At 36.2% G+C, this 22,105-nt stretch overlaps 1 protein-coding gene across 9 annotated transcripts in view; it reads right to left on the bottom strand.

Annotated features, from left to right (window-relative positions):
- Window positions 1-751: 751 nt before the first annotated feature.
- The window catches only part of RNF38 (ring finger protein 38), a 129,523-nt gene continuing 108,169 nt past the window's right edge, over window positions 752-22,105 (bottom strand). For all 9 annotated transcript variants that reach the window (XM_061200240.1, XM_061200241.1, XM_061200245.1 and 6 more), the window contains 8 exons: window positions 16,341-16,508; window positions 14,950-15,120; window positions 12,753-12,914; window positions 12,155-12,261; window positions 10,727-10,811; window positions 7,278-7,399; window positions 5,611-5,710; window positions 752-4,177 (listed from right to left, as the gene is read on the bottom strand). In XM_061200240.1, coding sequence (XP_061056223.1) covers window positions 4,115-4,177; window positions 5,611-5,710; window positions 7,278-7,399; window positions 10,727-10,811; window positions 12,155-12,261; window positions 12,753-12,914; window positions 14,950-15,120; window positions 16,341-16,508 — 978 coding nt within the window. In that variant the 3' untranslated portion in view covers window positions 752-4,114. The remainder of the gene's footprint in view (window positions 4,178-5,610; window positions 5,711-7,277; window positions 7,400-10,726; window positions 10,812-12,154; window positions 12,262-12,752; window positions 12,915-14,949; window positions 15,121-16,340; window positions 16,509-22,105) is intronic.

Genomic DNA, 22,105 nt, shown 5'->3' with positions numbered 1-22,105 from the left:
AAGAGTGAGGAGAATTGGGATCTATTAGTCTCATATTTTTTGGTATTTTACTTCTACTTTCAGCATATATATAGACTGCTTTACTTTCTTCCTTTTTTAGTCGAAGGAAAGCAATTACACTAACATGTATGGAAAATGATAAGCAGAGGCTCCTCTTTCCATATTATATTGACAAGTCAGACATAAGCTACTATAGCTAATGTGAACAAATCTGCCCAATTATCTTTTTTTTTTGGTTTCCATAGTTTATTTTTTTTAACATCTTTATTGGAGCATAATTGCTTTACAATGTGTGTTAGTTTCTGCTTTATAACAAAGTGAATCAGCTATACATATACATATATCCCTATTATCTCCTCCCTCTTGCATCTCCCCCAAGTATCTTTTGTACTCTTATTTCCTACATCTTATAGTTGACATACACAGAAAGAAATCTAGCTACCCACTTATGTAACCTTACTGTTCAATAAGCTTATACACCATGTGTGTGCCTACACTCAAGCTATCCTCTTGGCCTTTGTAAAGATATAAATATGTACCGTATGAGTTATAATGCAAGTTGCTTTTATGTTTCTAAGTTGTTTATACACAAACACAGAAACAAAAATCTGAATTACTGCCTAAAAGTTAATTCTGGCTGCTAGTAGCTCAAGAGCTCTATCTTCCTGTGGGAATCCCTCTCTACACCCCTCCCTCCAAACATACACAACCCCTACCCTTCCCTAACACAGTAACACCAAACACACCTGAATGTTTTAAGTGTACATCATACATTTATTACCAACAACCCTCTCAACTCCAAAATTGGGCACAGGGATTAAAAATAAAAATTCATTGCACTACTTAGTAAAGCATTACTAGTAACTTTCATAAAAAATGTACAAACTTTGTTAAAAATTTATCAAGCCTTCAAATGATTTGGTTACAGATATTTATAATACGTACATTTAAAACTATATGTTAACTGATACAATGGAGTATGATTTGAGGAAATGACTCAGCAAATGATTCCAAAGATACACCCCTGTAAGCTTTCATAATCTGAAAGAAACAGCAAAATGAGGTAACCAAATGTACCAACAGGGGGAAAATAGCTAACAGGCCTAAAGATATCTGTGAAAAATATTCTCATAAGTGAGTTGGTAGATCTCTTTCAAAATGTTATAAGAGGCCCAAATGTAAGAATCTTAACAAATCACATTTCAGAGAGTGTATAAAATCTAAATATGCTTTCATGTTTTCCAGATTTTGCTCAAAAAAATTCAGGACAGAAAATCCTAATGAGATCTTGAAACCTGGAGGCCTTGTTTTTTGTTTTGTTCTGTTTGGGGAAGAGGGGGCGCTAAAAACAAACAAACAAAGATGGTATTTCATGCATAGAAAAACAAAAAACACAGCAGAGTTAAGGTGGTAAAGCCAAAATTGTTTTAGGAGGAAAGAGGAAGAAGGCAACAAACCAACATCTGCCTGCTATCTGGTGCATCACCCAAGGTGTTAACAGCTGGGTATGAATCAACTGTTCTTTCTCTTCTGCTAGCCACAAAGTTGCTCACTGTGGCTAGTCTAAGCTGGTTCAGAACACAGGCACGTATGCTCCTAATATGCACTAACCACTTAATAAGCAAGTCTGCACACATCCTTAAGAGCCCCATGCAAGGAAGACATTCCCAAAGACAGATCAGTCACGAGGGTGCAACAATTAATTCAGGATTTTACCAAAATAGACCCTGCTGCCTCCTAAATTGCCAACAACCTCTCAAAATTTTAATGGAAAAGGGGTATTAAGAATTCATCAGAGGGAGGGAAGAAAGAGCTACTTTTCCTAGTCATTAGTACAATGTGCCTTGTTAATTAGGTATCTATATAAATTAGAAAAAGTGCTTTACTTGCATGCTTCAATAAAATGAATACTGAGTGTAGTAGTGTTATGTTAGATCTGTACAGATATAAATTTTTTGCAGCTATATAAAAGAGTCTATGTATAAGATGGGCTTTTGCCATTTTAAACATGATTTCTTAATTAAAAAAAATAAAGATTAAACTATACGTGATTTGTAATGTAGCGGATTATTACGCCAATAATTTTGGTCTTTAACACACTTTATTCATCAGGAACAGGTGGAGGATATTCTAATGATTGAAAAGTAACGTGCATTTTACCACTGTTCAGATGTATTTCTGATGCACTGACAAATACAGGGGCAAACAGAAGGTACACAAAATCCTACTTGTATGACTAGATAGAGGCAACAGTGTCTGGAAAAGGGCAAAATTGTGCTTCTGTGTGAATTGACTTTACTGAGCTCTAAGCTGTGATGAGCTTATAGAGTCTTCAAGGGAAGGCAAGTAGCACGGCAGTAACAAGTAGTTAACACTGAGTAGAAAACGGACACAGAGCCAACTGAAAGCTGAGTGAGGCTGGCAGCAAGTCATTACAGTCCCGACTGGAGTTATGCAGCTTGTGCTACTGCAAACAGAGCAAGGACATCAACTGCAGGAAGAGGCAATGTTGACCACGCTAGAAGAATGAGAGGGGAATCCAAACATTGCTGGAAAAATGATTTTACACAATCTGAATTATGCTCAATGACCCTATTAAAAAAACCCACACAGCTATGTATTATTTTCAGATCAACTAAATGAAGGTCAATTCCTGTTTTACAGCATTATTTTTTATACAAAAATCAAATCTTCATTTATACTGCAAGTATTCTGGACACCTGTTAATTAATCTTTTTCTCATTCAAACAAAAATTAAAAAGAAAAGCAATAAAACATCAAAGCACATCAGGTCTAAAGAACTTGAGCTGTCGCAGCACTTGATCCATCCTGGAAATGAGGATTTCGATGAGAAGCACATTTACTGAGGGGAAAAGAACTAGACAACTTTCAGAACTGGAGCTTGGCAGAACAGAAATAGAGTTTTCTTAAAACAATTTAGTTGCCTATGGGAGCTTGAACAAAGAACATATCAGAAGTCAAGCTGAGTTAACAGATTTTGTTCTGGTGGAAGTAGAGGAGGTGAGACTTCATGGGACCAGTGGTATTCTTAGAAATATATTACTCAAATATCTTCAGAATAGACTACAAATCTAAACATTAAAAAAAAAAAAAAAATCACAAGTACTTCCGGTAAGAAGCTTACTGGAAAGGTAAAGGAAAAACAAGAGAGTATCAACATTCAAATCATTGATTGAAATGCTAATATTGCTAATTGATGATGTATGATATTGCACCTTCTTTTTGGAAACAGCAAGTTGGAGATTTAAAAATTTCTTTTTCACAACAGAATCAAAATATCAGGTTCATGGAGTGAGAATCTGTTACACTTTTTTCCTTAAGTGACCCACTTGGGATCACCAACGAAGAGAAGGTGACAGCTGCCTGAAGCAAAGGAAGAAGGCTTTTCTCATTCCATTCATTGGGAGGGAAGGGGATGGAGTATTCGATGCTTATAATTGATGCACCCTTAGCAATCAGTGTGCAACAGCAAACACAAGGGAAAAAACCAGTGTACAGTACTAGTGCTGTTTAAATAACACACCAGATTATACATTGCAGCATAATTAAAACTACACACACATTCTTGGTACATGCTGGTATATAGGATCTCATACACACTTGAGCTACCATGCCCTCACACAAGTAGTTTCACACATTCTCTCTCACACACACACAGATACATTTATCACCAACAGTCATACGCTGCACTCATTTCCACTCACAGTTTCTGAAGGCTCTATATAAGGTAGATTGCTATATCATCTGGAGCTACCACTTTTTATAAAAGCACATGCTAAAAGATCACGTCCACTGTAATCTTGCAGCAACACTCGGAATGATCACACGAAAACCAGGGAATGTTAGTGCACACACAAAATTAAGCTAAAGAAAAAGTCTTTGGAGTTCCAATCACACGGTTAGTATAACAATCCCATAATTGTGAAGACTAATTGTAAGCTTTTATAGTTGATTAAGTCACACAGTGCAAAGAAAGGTCCATTGACCCTTTTGGTAAAGGGAGGGCTGGAAGCCACACAGATTAAGTTCAATGGATAGTCCATATATACATGTGATGAGGAACACCCAAATTAAATTTGTGCTCTTAGGTTGGTCATTCTGAATCCCGATGCACTTCTGAAGCATCAGCTCGGCAGATTGGGCAAGTACGATTTGCCTAAAACACAGAAGAGAAAACTTGTTTGAATTCTGACTTATAACAGTGAAACATATTAAAAGCAATAGAACTATTTTTCCTTTCCACATAGTTTTTACATTCTTTGTTTCTTTAAGAAGGTACAAAGCAATCATTTAATCTTTTAAAATATACTCCACAAACCTCAAAAACAATAATAGCCTATGAATAATTTTTTAATAGGTCCGTTTCAACATACAGACAAAACTACCCATCACCAGTTTAGACAAATTTAATAACTGGCTTAAAACTCCATCTCAACAAATGGCACTACCATTGGCTGTGCTGCTAAAATCAGAAACATAAGCAACACCTGCTCTCTTAACGTTCTATGAAGCATTTTTCATCAAATACTCTCATTTCTACATCATGATAGCTCTCAAATCAAGTACTCTTCTTTTCATCCAACTTCTACTGTTTCTTCTCCATCTGGCCCAGAACATCCTTATTTCATCTCTCTGTCTCTCAGAAATTATCTCCTCTATTCCATTCTCCAAACTGTGGCCGTGATCTTTCTAAAACATATCCTCTCACACGTTTTCAGGATCAAGTCCAAACTCCCGCACACTTCACAGTGACTTTGCAATAAGCTGGCTCCTGGTTTTACCTCTGAGCCCCTCTCTTCTCTTGCCTCTCTCCCTCACACTCTAGCCATCAGCCACATGGAACCCGTGTTTTTCTGGTCATTCTCTGTTCTCACATGTCAGGGCTATGCATATATAATAACCTCATTTTTCTAAAAAGTCTAGACTCTTTGCCTTCAGGATTCACTTTGGACTAAACTGGGTACCCTTAATCTGTGCTCACACAGAGGACTGATTCTATTTTATTTTAACTCATCTGTCTTCCTCACCAACCGTGAAGTTATCTAAGCCAGTATTATCATCTCCTACTCAGAATAATCTAAAACAAACAAACCATAAAGTTTACTAAATTATTTTACTTCATCACATTTTTATGCTACTATTATAAAAAATAGAAAATAAGAAGTCCCTGAAATAATTTTACCCTGGCATACTATTAGAATTTGTGCCTTTGGACTCCCCTCCACCCATATACACAAAGGAGAAAATGGTCAGAATTATGTAAAAGCACTAGAGGTTTATTTCTCATGTAAATCTCTGACAAAGAACCTCCAGTGAGGTCCCCTCTAAACTCTTAGAAGAAAGTTAGGACATACTGATTATCAAGGACAGAAAACCCATTTTCAGATTTTGCTCAATCACTCCCACGTTGATGATTGTAGTTCATTTCTACTGGTCTTTTCTCTTAATTTGCAGAAATCATACTGAAAGCTGTGTTTCAGTTTTGTCTCCTTAATCACCCTCCACCAAACTATGGACTTACTCTACATGAAACTATGATGAATAAGAAAGAAAATGCGATGTCATTCTCTTCAGATGCCATCATTTTACCTTAAGCCATTTGTCGACACACTTGGCATGGAACTCGTGGTTACAGGGTAAAACTCTAAGTAGCTGCCTTGACTCAAAATCACACATGCATACTACACACCTAAAATAAAGCAAAAAGATTGTTTAACCATAAAACCAAGTGGTTTCTATTTTGTTACAACTGTCGAAGCCTACGAAACCACTTACCATCTCACTTATCAAAATATTTAAATTTTAAAGCAAAATAATCTATCAATACCTTGAAAAAAGCATGATATTAAGAAATTTAGTAGGAGTGCTTTGCTTTACTGAGAGATCATAAAGAAAATTTCTGGCTTAACATCCAAGACAACCTTAATACTGAAGATACTATTATATTCAACAAATGGTGTTGGAACAGCCGGATACCCATATGCAAAAGAATGAAGTTGGACCCCTACCTCACACAATATACGAAAATTAACTAAAAAATGAAAAGCCTAAATGTAAAAGCTAAAAACTATCAAACATTTAGAAGGAAACACAGGAGTAAATCTTCATGACCTTGGAATAGGCAATGGTTTCTTAGAGATGGTATCAAAAGCACAAGAAACACCAACCAGAAAACGCAGATAAACTGAACTTCATCCATTAAAAAAAGAAGTGCTTCTAAAGATGCCAATCTATAAAGTGAAAAGACAACTAACTCACAGAATGGAAGATATTTTTGAAAATCATAAATCTTATAAGGACTTATATGTATAACATACAAATAACTTCTACAACTCAATAAAGACAACCCAATTAAAAAATTGACAAAGAATGTGAATACACATTTCTCTAAAGATATATAAGTGGTCAATATATAAATGGTCAATAAATATAGTAAAAGAGCTCAACATCACTAGCCATCTGGGAAATGGAAATCAAAACCTCAGTGAGATACCACTTCACTCCCACTAGGATGGCTAGAATCAAAAGACAGACAGTAACAAGCGTTGGTGAGGATGTGGAAAAACTGAAAACTTCTATACATTGCTGGTGGGAATGTAAAATGGTATAGCCAATTAGGAATGAAGTGATATAGTAGGGGGCTGAGCCAGGGTTTAGAGGGTTGGGGAGAAATGGGGAGTGGTTACTAATAGATGAGGTTTCTATTGGGGGTGATGAAAACGGTGTAAACTTGATTGTGATGATGCAAATCAAATTCAGAGTTGCAAAATTCTATGAATATACTAAAAACCACTGGATTATACACTTTAAATGTGAATTGTATCTCGCAGAGTTGCTATTAAAAAAGATACTATAATAAGGAGAATCTTCAGGTAAAACCCTCAAATTTTACAGGTATGAAACTTTTCAATCTAATATAATTCTAGCGTTTGAATTTAAAACCTTAAGATTTCTAGGCCACCTAAAAATCCAGAACGGTACTGTCCAATAGAACTTTCTCAGGTGACAGAAATGTTCTACATCTACATCTTCTGATATAGCATCACTAGCTAGTGCAACTAAAAATTTTAACTTTTATTTTATTTAATTTAAATAGCCCCATGTGACTAGCAGCTATCTTACTGGACAGCATAGGCCTAGAGTATGAAATAGTCACAACTTATCTTTATCAAGTTATCTTTGACTTCCAAGCTTTTATTTCACAAAAGGTGGAAAAGGAAATTTAACACAGAATGAGGTCAGAAAAATATACTTACAAAGTCTGTTCTGACTGGTGGTTGTTAGGATTGAACCGGTAAGAAGGAAGTTGTTCAATATCTGCTTTAGTCAGTCCTCGAGGCTTGGCCTCTCCCAGTCGCTCTGCTAGGTTTAACAGGGCCTACAGAGGGTAAGAGAGACGTAGCTGCATTTTTCTTTAAATTTTATATTCCAATATATATTTTTTTAAACTACCTTTATTATGGAAAAATTTTAAATACATACAGAAGTAGAGAAATAGTATAAAGAAATTACTTCCATATGCCCATTACCCAGGCTCGACAATTCACAGCTAATTTATTTCATCTTTTACTGTCCACTCCTAAACCCCAGATTATTTTGAAAGAAAACTAAAACATGGTATTTCATTGGTGAAATAGTTCTGTTTGTTATCTTTAAGACAGTCTGTCAACCTCAGCATTTTGGACATTTGGGGCTGGATAAAATTTTGTGGGAGGTTTTTCTGTGCACTGTAGGATGTTTAGCAGTAACCCTGGCCTCTACAAAAATATCTCCAGATGTTGCTAAATAGCCTCTAAGGGATAAAACTGTCCCCAGGTTAAGAACCACCACCAATCTACAAACTAAAACACTTTTTACAAGAATATAATCACACTAACATCATCACACCCCCAGAATTAGTAATTCCTTAATGTCAAGTACCTCTGATTGTTTCAATTATTTTCAAAACACTTTTTGAAATAGTTTGTTCAAATTAGGATCCAAATAAATCCATGTTACCACTGCTTGACGTCTCAAGTATCTTTTTTTACTCTTTTATTTGTTAAAGAAACCAGGTCAATGGCCTGAAGAAATTCGCAGTCTGAATTTTGCTGACTGAACCTCCCCATCCCTGACTAGTGTGGTTTAATAACGTTCCTCCCTTGTCCCCTGTACTTCCTATAAATTGGAAGATTTTACTATTTCCATCGTAAGGCTCAGCATGTCTAGCTGTTATGTTAGTTAGCACTGATGGAACACTGCCTAGATCCATTAATTCATTAAAGATGGCAAAATGGTAATATTCTATCACTCTTTCTTCATTAGATGAAATACTTCTACACTGATCAGCTGCCTCATATTAAACTATACTCAGTAGTTTAATTTATATAAAATAGGCAGGATAAGACCAATGAGTTTATTTTTTCTTTTATTTTTTGAAGTATCACTTATGAATTCATGGATTTTAACACAGTTGATATGTTTCAACACATTGCAGCTATTATGCTTGATTTTATACTAGTATCTCCTTTCTCCCAGTTTTCAGTGGCTCTAATTGCTCATTTGCTTTATCCTACAATCAGGCAGCCATGTGCATGCTGCTTCCCCTCTTTTTTATTTTTTTAAGGCTGCCACAGGGTTAAGAGAATAGGTAACAAAGAAATAATGATGGACAATGAGAGGAATAAATTTAATTTCCCATAATATCAATAATCAATGCTGTGATAACTGTGTGTTTTAACATGATGCTGCTGCAACACTGCTTTTGGTACAGCTTTATTTGGAGAATTGTGTCATCTAAATAAATTGCTCCCCCTTCCCCATGCATGCCCCTAAGTCCTTCTAAATGCTAGTAGATGGTAATTTGTTAAATTTAATTGATGCTGATTACAATTAGCCATAAAGTTTATGATAGAGGTGATATATCTTTTACACCTATATTTTATATTCTATAGGACACTTAGGTCAAGTAATATAATTTATGACCATTATTTTAAGCCCTTATTGGATGGAGAATGTAATGATAATTGAGCCCTCAACAAACCTACATGATCTGAAAGCAAGACAACTGAAGGCAGGACATGATTAGTATGTATTGTTTTATAAGACCTATGAGATCGAAAAGGAGGGAGAGACTCACATAGACCTGGGAATGGGCTAGAAATGCCTTTCACAGAGGTAGCAGGTTTTTAACTGGTTCTTGAAAGATGGCCATGTGCAGGAAGGGGGAAAAGTTCTTAAGCAGAAGAATCAAGGGGAATAAAGGCACTGAAGCAAGGATGTATAGGGCAGACTCAAAAAATGGTGAGTACTCTGGACTAGGGTGTGTTGTAGGCATGTATACTATGAGACAAAACCAGAAAAGCAAACAAGACTATTGACTGGATTAAAGTATGCCTTTGCAGAAGATTAAACATAGTCAACCCAAAATACAATTTAGAAAGGGACTTCTGGGACTTCCCTGGCAGTCCAGTGGTTAAGACTCCGCGCTTCCACTGCAGGGGCGCAGGTTTGATCCCTGGTCAGGGAACTAAGATCCCGTTGCCACATGGCGGGGCCAAAAGATAAAAATTAAAATTAAAATTAAAAAAAAAAAGGTACTCTAATGCCAAACACAAAATATTTTTCTTATACTAGGATGGTATCACTGTTTTTTTTTCACTGATACGTATATGATTTGTTTAACAAAGAGCTGTCCTTTTCAGCAACATGACTTATGACTTAATTTTAATACAGAATGCCTAAAGCATAACCAACTCCTTTTCTTACTACTCTGTACAAAACTAGCATAAACAGTGTAGAAACAGGAAATTATTATAGCCCCTTTCTCAAGAAATCTGAGAATGCAATCCAAAGGACACTGCAGTGTGACTGTATATGCAGAAAGTAACATAATGGCATTTTAAAAGAATATAGATAGCATTTGGCCTGATCTCTTCCACATGCATTAAAAAAAAAAAAAAAAAAAAAAAAGGTGCTGGAAGACTGTGTTTGCATATGTGTGTCTTTCCTCCCTGTTCCCAGGTTCAATTCACCTAAAAAAGTGAACAACAAAAAAAACCCTGTTCCAGTATTCATATTGCATAGAGACTCATAAATAGAGTGAGGCTGGGGTAAGGCAGTACCAAAACAAAGTCACATAGTCACTCACATTCAACATTTCCAAATCCAAATGTGCCTTCCAACCCTTAAACTGTCTGTCCTATTCCTAACCTCAAATAATATAACAATGTCAACATTTTCTATTTGCCCCATCATCTTTGAGTTTGCCTTCTGCACAAGCTATTGTAGTCCTTTTGCAAAGCATCTTCTCTTGCAACCTTCCCACTCACAACCCTGACACTACCACAAACCATTCAATGATCAAATCCTGTTGATTCTAGTGTTAAAATGTCTTTCAAGATGTACTCTTTTCTATTTGCAGTTCCCATAGTTCAGAACTTGCATGGTTTCAGAACATCCACTCATAATTCACCATCTTCTCATTTACATTCTTTCACAGGAATTGTATGTAATTCTCATAGAGCACCAAAGTCTATCTTGTTATCATAACTGTGTGGTACATGCTGAAATATCTTTAAGGATGAACAGTATTTTTGACACATTTGTATCTTGAAATATACAATGGATTTACCTAATAAATGTTTAATTAGATCAATGAGTTGAGTAGCACAATATTTTTATGCGTACAAAATTCCCCAAATTAATTCACGTTTCACCTACTAACCTCGTAATTTTCTACTTCTCCATCTTCCACATCCAATTCAAAACTGAAAGTTGGGCCCACTGCAGGTGGCACTGGAAGCATTGATCTGCAATGAAAATAAGCAACACAAGCATTGATAATGCATTAATACATTATTTCAATGAACAGGATGAGAAGAACAAGGCCAGTGTTAAATGGATAAAGAATGGTCAGTGTTGATCAGTGACAACCTTTTAAAGAAACTGACTTCACTAGTAATAAACAATTAAAAACTGACATTAAAAAAATACCATTCACAACAGCATAAAAAAACATGAAACATTATGGATGAATTTAACTAAACATGTGCAAGAACTGTATAATATAAACTGTAAAAATACTGCTAGGATAAATTTTAAAAGATGAATAGAGAAATATACCATATAAGTAGGCCAGAAGACTCAATACTGTTAAAGATGTCAATTCTCTTCCAAAACTCACCTACAGATTTCATGTAATCCCTACCAAAATCCCAGCTTTTTTGAAGTAGAAACTGATTGCTGATTTTAAAATTTATATGGACATGCAAAAGACTTTAAATAAAATCAGTTTAAGAACGAAGTTGGGAGATTTATACCATCTGATTTTAAGACTTACAATAAAGCTACAATTATCAAAATAGTATGATATAGGCACATGGCCCTCTGGTATAAAGACAACATTCCCCAGTCTTCCTAGAAGGTAGTTACAGACATGAGACTAAATTCTGGCCAATGGGATGTAGGCAGGAGTCATACATGCAACTTCTAGGAAGTATCCTTGGAAGGAGGCAGGTAGGCAGAGAGATCCATCTTCATTTTTGCTAGCTGGAATGTGGATGTAATGGCTAGAGCCTGAGGAGTCATCTTACATCATGCAGAGGAAGCCATAAAATTTTGAAGACAGTAGAACCATTCCTCAGGGTTATGGAGCTAACAAACCATGTTTGAACTGCCTACTTCTAGACTTTATTACATGAGAAAGAAATAAAGAACTGTCATATTTAAGCCATGGGTGTTTCTGTTACAAACTTAATCCTAGAAGAGTATTTCTAAGATACAAATACAACTTCTTTCTCCCTCTTCCTCTGAAAGAAGTAGCAGCATCAAATGCTAGATAACCAAAAGAAGGTAGCAAGTGATGCCAGCTGTAAAAGATGCAAAAAATTTAAACTTCTCTATCTTTTGATTTGTTAAACCTATCTTCTGGCTCACAAATTTCTCCCCCACGCCCCCCAACTTCTACCTTGTCCTTGCTCTTTCTTTCACCCTTAAATGGTCCCCCACACCCCAACCTCTTAACATTAAATAAAAACAAATATCTAACACACTCTAAATTAAATATATACCACACAGAAATATTCATAAAGGAAAGAGAATCTCAAGGATGTCAAAATTCAGAACTCATTAAAATAAGAAAGACAGAACTTACAATACATATGGCAGTAAGCTGGGATGATAAGGGGGAGGTGGTATTGGCTGCTGGGATCGATATCTACTACGTCCTGTGAGCCTCCGAGGCATAAATGGAGGATAAGACTGTAGAGAAAAAAATGGTAAAACAATTTAAGATCATTCTACGTTCACAACTTTTTAAGCTGTCGAATAAAGTCTCTTCCTTTTTAAAAACCTAGGAAGTTATTTACTGTTCAAGTGGTATTTAATATTTCTTAAATGTTAACATAGATGCGACAGCTTGTTTAAAACATACACTTAGGTGTACTAAATATAATTTTCCAACTGACTGCAAGAATACATTTAAAATTCTAAACATGTAGAGTTATACTGAAACAGAACTTGAGGGGCTTCCCTGGTTGTCCAGTGGTTAAGACTCCGCGCTCCCAATGCAGGGCGCCCGGGTTCCATCCCTTGTCAGGGAACTAGATCCCACATGCCACAACTAAAGATCCTGCATGCTGCAACTAAGACCTGGCGCAGCCAAATAAATAAATAAATATTAAAAAAAAAAAGAAACAGAACTCAAAACAAGTAATCAAGTAATAAATTAATAACAATGAATGAAAACTTACTACTCCAAAGGAAACCTCCTGATGCAAAGGATCATGTGTTAAGAACTGCAAAGGAGCTGATGGAGGCAATGTTGGGGGATGGGCTGATGGTGGGTAAGTAAAACCTCCTACAGGAAGATGTTCTCCTAAGAGTTCCACTTCGTTTTCTATCCTTTGCAGAGGCTGAGGGGTGGGAAAAAGCAAACTAATATACTTCCAATATTTAGACAGATTGTGCTTTATAACAACAAAAATCAAAAACCCCAAAAGACATCTTTAAGGTCATGCATTTCTTGATGTTTACATCAATCTAAATTCATACATGTGGACATATAGCCTATAGTAAAATCTTACTGCCTTTAACTGAATTTCAGTAAGAAAATCTCTCAAACATGTTATTAAACATTTCCACTATCCACTAAAGGATACATTTCTTTCACTATTTGAACGTTCTCTAAAAAATGATAGAAGGAAAGACAAAAAGTCATGTAGTAAGCCAATTATATGAAAGTTAAAATTACTTTAGTCATGGCACACTGACCTACATCAGATTTTCAGACACAACCTTTAACAGATGAAATCAAACACAGTACATATTGTAAATGAGAACTAAATAAGGCTAAATGGAATAGAACACAGCAGGCTGTACACTATAGTAGAAAGCTTACAGGCTTTGGCATTAGACAAACTCTTGGTGCTGCAACTAATGAGCCATGTGGCTTTTATATAAATTACTTAATCTGAACCTCAATACTGTCATCTATAGAACTGATATGTTCACAGCCCACTTCAAAAGTGTGTTGTGAACACTGAGACAATGCTCAAAAAGCACACAGTGCTATGCAAAGCACATTTGCTATAGATTTGCTTATTCTGGACATTTCATATATGTGGAATCACACAGTATGTGCCCTCGTATCTGGCTCCTTTCAAGTATGTGCCCTTGTATCTGGCTCCTTTCACTTAGCATAATGTTTTCAAGGTTCATCCATCTTGTGTTTGTGTATCAGTACTTCATTCCTTTTTATAGTTGAATAATAATCAACTGTATAGATATGCCATGCTTTATCCATTCATCAGTTAATGGACTTTTGGACTGTTTCCACTTTTTGGCTATTAGGACATTTTGGGGATAATGTTTTCATTTTGATTCTCTTGGGAACATATATTCTTAAATGTTAGTCTAACTTCTTTCCACGGTTAGAAAATGGCAACACAGTATTCAAATACAAGTAACTGCTAACACTTTATTTTGGAAGCCTATGTATGCTTGTATGATGGCTAAATTTAGTTTTAACCTTGAATTCCCAGGTATGGGAAAAGCTTCCTAAGGAACATCCTGGCATGAATCCTGTCCTGATTCTAATAAAAGATTTTTTGGTAGGAGTAACTTTAACTTTTCAGATTAGCCAAGTAACCTCACCTCTCACCTCTGCCTGAGACCAAGCATGGTGCATAAACCCTAAGTAAAGGATGGTCAGGCTCTGCTAGAGTAACCGTCAAGCTCCTTTCACAGGGCCAACCATTTCCACTCCAGTTCCACTCTAACCATTTCTATATGTTCTTTTCCCCTGTTCTCCCTTAATGCCTGATGGTTCAAATGTTCAACTTGGCCTGTCCAAAAAACAATGGGGTCTTCTTCCTGTGTCCTTCCTTCCACTGATACAGTGCTTACCTCTTCCAGCCCTGTGAAATAATATGCCCCTCAGCTATATTCCAGCCCCAGGACAGAGTTAACTATATTAATAGACTATCTCATCTACTTTTCATCAAAACACAGCAGAAAACCAGCCTTTGGAAAAAACAATTGCAGTTCAAAGGATTACTTTACTTGCCTAAATGAATATAAATATTATTCTAACAAGTATAAATAATTTTATAATATTTTCATTTTCCATTTTAGAAACACATGAAAGGAAAAACCAGACTGTATTTTTTTTTAGATTTACTTCCCAAAGGACTGCAGATACGAAAGGACAAATATGATTAGATAAGTAACATATAAAATAACTAGAAAAACTTAAGAAGCCAAGATAATTCTAGGTAAATTATATCTATATATATTTGTATCAGTGGGGATTCCTTAATTCTTTTAAGAACCAGAGAAGTGCCTAAGTTATAATTTTTAAATGGTAACAACTTACATCTACTGAATTAATCTGTCTTTTAGGTCTAAACATTCTGTGAAAGTTAAAGATATAAGAGTAGAGATACCTACCGATCGTGACTGCTGTGTTTGAAAAGGGACAAACTGGCCTGGAGGTGGCAAATGAGGAGGATGATGGGGAGAAAGGTGAGGAGGATGTAAAAGAAATGGATCGCTAGAAATAAGGGGTGGAAACGCAGCGTATGGTACTGGTAAGTGCTGAACTGAACATGCTTGAAGCATCTGTAAGAGAAATCATTATTTTTTGTTAAAAGTATTAGAATATATAATTAATTTTAAAAAAACCTATACAGTGAGATTGAAATGTTATTGCCATATCCCTCCCAAAAATCATATCAAAATGTTTTAATAGCCTATATTAACAATGAAATACTAGTGTATTTTTGCATCTGTTAGTAAAATAATGGGAACTAGTAGTTATTCTGGATCTTACATAGTTCTTATAAATCAGTCAAAACACCTACCTTTTACTTAAGCTTTTGTAACACCTATGAAATGGAGGGAAAGTGCTGCAAAGAAGAGGAATCTCTTTCCACTTGGTTTAAAATATAGCAGATATTACTACTTTCCAAGAAGCTCTCCTTTTCAATCTTGTAGATTTTTTTATTTCTAAGAGCCCAACTCACAACTAAATGCTTTATGGTCTCTCAATATTTTAGTCTGCTAATTTAGAACACTGGTTCTACAATCTATTACTGAGAAACCAAGCATGGGTAAATTAATCTGTTAAATTGGTGTTGGTATTTGTATGTATGTGTTTGTTTTAATCTCAAATTCAAACAGGGATATTAGGATTATATTAAGATTTAGCAAAGTGATTTACTTTGAAGACATTATTGACCTTCAGCAAGTCATTTAAATCCTCTGGTTTTCAGCAACCTCATTTTTGAAATAAGGAGGCTAGACTGGGGGCTGGTAAAGGATAAAGCATAGCTTGTAAGAGGCAGAAAGAAGTGAGCGTGAACCCCCATTTTCTCAAGCTAATTTTCTCTATGATACTAAGCAAGTCATTTTCAGTTTCATCAGGCTTCCTATAGTGAGGAATAAGTAAGACCAAGTATTCAAAGTGCCTGTTAAAACCCAGTAAGTGCTGAGACTATTAATGTTGATCACTAAAGTCTCTGAGACTTTATTACTAACCAGTCCAATATCCTATGTTAAAACCCCAAGCCCAATCTTTATCAAGGTTTAATGATAAAGTGCTGATATGTGAGGAACATGCTTTGACCTTCAAAGGATATTAAAATATGTGTAATTTAATTAATGTAAAAACATATCAAGTTTTAAAGCTAATTTTATTAAACTGTTACTGTACAGGTGCTATTGAGATTTCTGTTGCAATAAAATTGCCTTTTTTACTTGAAAGTGAAAAGGTACAAGTCTCTCAGGTTTTGCTTATATAACACATTTAGCCACTCTATAGAAGGACTGCACAGACTTACTGGAGGAGGCACACTACAGACAGGGAGGTGCTGTCCACTGAAAACCACAGAGCATCCTGGGACCTGCTGTGTACTGCAAGCAGGGATGTGCTGGCCTGTGCAGAGGGGAATCCCATGTGGTGCCACTGTTGTTACTGTGTAAGAAACAGGAACGGTGCCCTGATGGAGCTATTAGGAAAGAAAAACAGAACATTAGAACTTATAACTGTTTGGATAAAACATCAACTATTAAAAATTAAGATCTGGGCATTTATTGATTCTCCTCTTCACTGCACATATTTTCACAATGTACTACAGTTTCAACCAAAATATTCTTGTCAAAAGAAAAAAAAGGTGACTGTTTCAAGAGTACTATATGATACCCAGTGACCTGGGTCTAAAGTCTTCCCTCAAAAAGACTTAAAAAGTCCAGGAGAATAATGAATTGCTATATTAACTCTTCTAGCCTGCTCTAAAGAGCAGAAAACTTTTCTAAAGTTGGGTGTACTCTGATGCTTTTGTAAATATGTTCCTATAAAAGGGTTTCATCTTCAGGAAATTCATGGAAAAGACTCTGACAAGTACAGGTTTCTGGTACCTGACTGTACTGCTGAACTGAATGAGTAAGCATTTTCAGAGCTCTAATGAAAAGCTGATGAGCTCATAAAAGTGCTAACAAAAGATCAAGATGAAAAAAAAAATTAATTACATGGGACTGAGTGAACTGATGAGGATGAGTATAATTTTTGTGACTTTCTGTTTGAATTTAAAAAAACAAAAAATCCCACAAGGACTCAGAGGCAAAGAATATACAAATCAATTTTCACTGCAAAGTAAAGGAGCTGTTACAATGGAGGATTACTGGACTGAATGTCAATATTATGACATAGTATGAGTGTGTTTCATGTTTGGTAATTGCAATCATTGTTGTTTTTGTTGTGGTCATCCATGTACAATGCTTGGTGTCAGTCGATTTATCTCTTGTAAAAATAAAATACAGTGTGTGTGTGAAAAAAAAAAAAAAAGAGGACATTTGGAAAAATGAAACATATCTTCTAATAACCTGGTCACATTCAACAGAAAAAAAAACTTTTGTTTAATTGCAACTAGTGAAACAATGTAAAGTATTGATAGTATTTTTAAAAAGTTAAATAATTTCCTTCTCTCCTGGCCAGTTTTATTCCCACCCTACCTATCTGGAAGAAATCAATATTAATAACGTGTTCTCCCACATCATTCTCCATGAGTATATAAACATATGCGAGCATGACTACCCATTAACTATTGTCATGTTTGGTTTTGTTCTTAACAGAAATGAGATATTACCCTGCAACTTACTTTTTTCAATTAATATTGTAGATATCTCTTCAAGGAAATTGAAAGCAATTCATTCTTTTTGACACTAACAAGATATTTCAAGTACACTCATCACTTTAACACAGTCCTATCATTTATATACTAATGGACATTCAAGTTGTATTCACTCTTTTTACCAATTCAAATACAACCATAAAAAATGTCACTGAACATATATCCTTACATGTTAGTTTCATTTATTTCATAGGGGTGACTGGGTAAAGGGGTGAATGTATTTTAAACTTTAGCAAAAGTCTGGATGGATTAAGTCACAATCCCAACAGTAACAATAGGACTCCCAGCACCTCCATTCCAGGTAGATGTATTTGCATTACAAGCATGCTTACCTACTAGAAGAATGGGGGAGGTTAAAAAAACAATATCACAACCGGCTTCCTTTAAATTTGCATTTCTCTGATTAGAAAGGTTGAACATCTTTTAATATGTTTATTAACCATTACAGATTTATGTAAATAATCTATATCCTTTGCTCACTGCCCACTTTCTACAAGGCTGTTCATTAACATTATAGTTTGGCTTTCTAATTAGAGATATGTGTAACAAAAATATTTTCCCAGTCTATGTTTTATCTTCTGTTAAACCCTTTGTTTAATGGTAAATAAACCCTCCCTTTTCCTCTAAACTGAAATACATCTTTTTTCCATCAATAACTTCCCAAACATACCTGGATCTATTTTCTGCCAAATTTGTGCTGTGTCAATTCTAGTATCTTATTAGAAAAGTTAGTATCTAGTAAGACAAATTCTTCTCATTACCATACTTTCTTTTCATTTTATTTTTGGGCCATTTTCACACATTTATTCTTATGTAAATAACCTCAAGTAATTTTATCCAGTTTCAAAACCCAGTGGAATCCTAATTTATATTAATTGTATTAAATGTTATTTTACAAAGGACATAATTTTATACTACAGCTTTTCACTGGAATATCATGTCATTACATGTTCAATACTACAGTACTGTACCTTCAAGAAATTAGCTTTCTTCATAAACATTATATTATTCTTATTAAATTTATTCCTCAAAATTCTTTTGTAAGTTTGTAGACTTTGTTATATTGCTGATAGGTTATTTTTCTCTATTTCCATGTCAAATTGCCTTTTTTCTTCTTTCTTTTTCTTTTTTGGCCATACCACGTGGCATGCGGGATCTTAGTCCCCCGACCAGGGATCAAACACTTGTCCCCTGCAGTGGAAGCTCCGAGTCTTAACCACTGGATCGCCAGGGAAGTCCCCACGTCAAATTGGTTAAGTGCTAGTAATGAGAAAAGTTACTAATTTTATGTTTCTCGAATCTAACAACGTTATCCAATTTTTTAATTCTAGTACTTTTAAAAATTAGAATCTCCTTTTCTATGTATACAACTATATTTGCTAAGACTCAACACAATTATTTACTCTTGTCTTTCTGCATTACTAATGAAGAACCTTCAAAAATGATGCTCACAGGCACCTATCTTAGATCTGATTTTAATGGATATGTATACAAAATTTTTTTTAATGTTCTGGATTCTAGTCCTTTCTCAGAAATAGTATTGTGAATATTTTCTTCCAGACAGTGGCTTGCTTTTTCACCTTTAAAATACTGTCTTTTGGATGAGCAGAAATTTTTTATTTTAATGAAATCCAGTATGTTGGTGTTTTATCAAGCAGCTAGTACTTTATATATCCTGTTTAAGAAATCTTTGCCTACCTTATGAAGACATCTCTTTTATTTTATTTTCTTTATCTTTCACATTTAAATCTAGAAACCAACTTTATTTTTGTGTACTATATGAAGTAGAAGCCAAGGTTCAAATTTATCCACATAGATATCCAGTTGTTTCCACATCATTACTGAAAAAGACCTTTCTTTCTCTCCTGGAATTCCCTTGGCATTTTTGCCAAAAATTAAGTGACCAAAATATATGTCTAAGTCTATTTCTCACAATGAACACAAGTTCTTTAATTTATCAACAGTTCTCTGCATAGTTAGTGCTTTTCCTATGTCTTAAAGAAAGCCTTCCCTACTTAAGGTCATGAAGCCATTCCCATTTTACTTTCTTAAAAGCTTATATTGCCATTAACATTTACGTCTTTAATCTACCTAGAACTGACATTTGTGGATGGTATGAGATAAAGGATCCAGTTTCATGTTTTCATTTGGATATCTAATTGTCCCAGCATCATTTATTAAAAATTCTGTCTTCTCCCAACTCATCTGCAGTTATATATCACATATAAAGTCTTCTTAAATCTGTTAGTTCATCTCTGGGCTTTATATTCTATTTCACTAGCATATTTAATTATTCTGGCCAAAATACCTTCATATAGCTTTATAATTAGTCCTAATAATTGGAAGAGCTACTCTACCCACCTTGTTCTACTTCAGAATTATACACCAGAGGTTCTCTTAATTGTACTGTGCATTAGAATCACCTGGGTTAAAACAGATTGCTGGATCCCTTACCTAGTAAGTCTATTGTATGGTCTGAGAATTTGCATTTTTAACAAATGTCTAGGTGATGCTGCTGCTGCTGATCAGCTGATCCAAGACATACTTTGAGGACCAGCTGGTCTTAGAGATTCTAGACCAGAGCACTAGTTGGCCAACTATTTCAAAAAGGGCCAGAAAAGTAAATACTTTAAGCTTGTGGGCCATCCTGGTCCCTGCAAAAAGCAGCCACAAATGACAGATAAATAAATAAGCATAGTTGTATTCCAATAAAACTCTACAAAAACAGCCAGCAATACTTTGCTTTTCCCTGCTCTGGATAATCCCAGGTCCTTTAAAATGCCATAGAAATTGCAGAATCAGCTTCTCAAGTTACATCAAAAAACTTACTGGAAATTTACTTGGGAGTACACTAATTCTACACACCCTGTATGTCAGTTTTGAAAGCAGACAGTTATTACAAATTTGGATCTTTCAAGCCAAATCTTTTAGTATTTAGACAGTTTTGTAATCTTCTACATAGAGGACTTGAACATCTTTTGTTAAGATTCTTAACTTCCTTCATACTATTTTGATTTTTCAATTTTACTTTCTTATTTGCATGTTTATTATGGAGAATTTCAAACATGCTCAATACCAGTATAATGAACCCCCATATCTAGCACATAGCCTCCAAAACCACAAAACCATATATCCAATCCACTCCCATCAACTTCTCCCTTTCCTGTACTTTGCTGAAGCAAATCCCAAGAACCTATCACTTCATAAATATTTCAGAACTTATTTCTAAAAGACAACACTCAAAGCACTCAAAGTTTTACCATTAATTATGCTGTTTGAAATAGGTTATGTGCAACAAACATAGAAGATGGCTGTGTGGGAATATGCGGAGCTAGCATCTCCCCACAACTAGGGCACCTGCCGGCCACTGGTGGGGGACTCTGACACCCAAAGAGACGGGAGGAACCCCAAAGTGAACTAGTAGGATGTAGGGGGACTGAGTGGGGAGGAGAAGTGGAGGCCACACAGGATCAGTGCCCCTGAGGCCGGGGAAATCAGGAGAGGCAGGTGGGAGGGACTCTCCAGGAAGAGCATGAGAGAAGCAGAGGGCAATCGCCTGGCCCACGCAGGCCGGGGAGCCTGCTGAGCTCCCAGGCAGGTCCCCTGCCCTCCAAGGCCCCGTCCAGGCCTCGGAAATCAGGAGAGGCAGGTGGGAGGGGCCCTCCCAGACCAAAGGAGCAGGAGAGGTGGGAGGGAGTTTGCCCCACCCACTCGAGCCCAGGAAGCCTGCTGGGCTCCCAGGTGAGGTCCCCTGCCCTCTGAGACCAGAGGTGGGGGGCACACCTGGGTCCCTTCTGTTCCTTGAGCCTAAGCCCCACCCCCCACAGCCCCCAGGGCCTTTTCCAGCCCTGTGGGTCCTGAGCATTAGCCCCACCCACCGCCTAAACCTCGCCCTTGCTTAGGCCCCGCCCTCCACAGCCAAGGCCTCCCACCTTTTCTTCCTTTTCCCCCCTCCTTTTTACTACTGTGGTACTGATGTACCTTCCAGTTGTTGATTCATCTATATTTTTATTTTTATATTCTTCCTAACATATTTGTCAGTTTCCTAGTCTAATTTTATTTTTTACTTTGTTATTGTTGTGGTTCCCACACCCACCACCGCGCCCCAGGTGGCTTGCGGGATCTTGGTTCACAAGCCTGGGGTCGGGCTGAAGCTCCTGCGGTGGGAGCTCTGAGTCCAAACCACTGGACTAGCAGAGAACCTCAGATCCCAGGGAACATGCATCAGAGTGAGGTCTCACGGAGTTCCTCATCTCAGCACCAAGACCCAGCTCTACCCAACAGCCTACAAACCGCAGTGTTAGAAGCCTCAGGCCAAACAACCATTAAGAAAGGATCACAATCCCACTCATAAAAAAAAAAAGAGAGAGAGAGAGAGGATGCAAAAAAATATGTCACAGATGAAGGAGCAAGGT

Source organism: Eubalaena glacialis, chromosome 9, assembly GCF_028564815.1.
Source record: "Eubalaena glacialis isolate mEubGla1 chromosome 9, mEubGla1.1.hap2.+ XY, whole genome shotgun sequence".
NCBI classification, from domain to species: Eukaryota; Metazoa; Chordata; class Mammalia; order Artiodactyla; family Balaenidae; genus Eubalaena; species Eubalaena glacialis.
The sequence above is the reverse complement of the archived record's forward strand: the minus strand, read 5'-3'. Positions and strand labels throughout refer to the sequence as shown.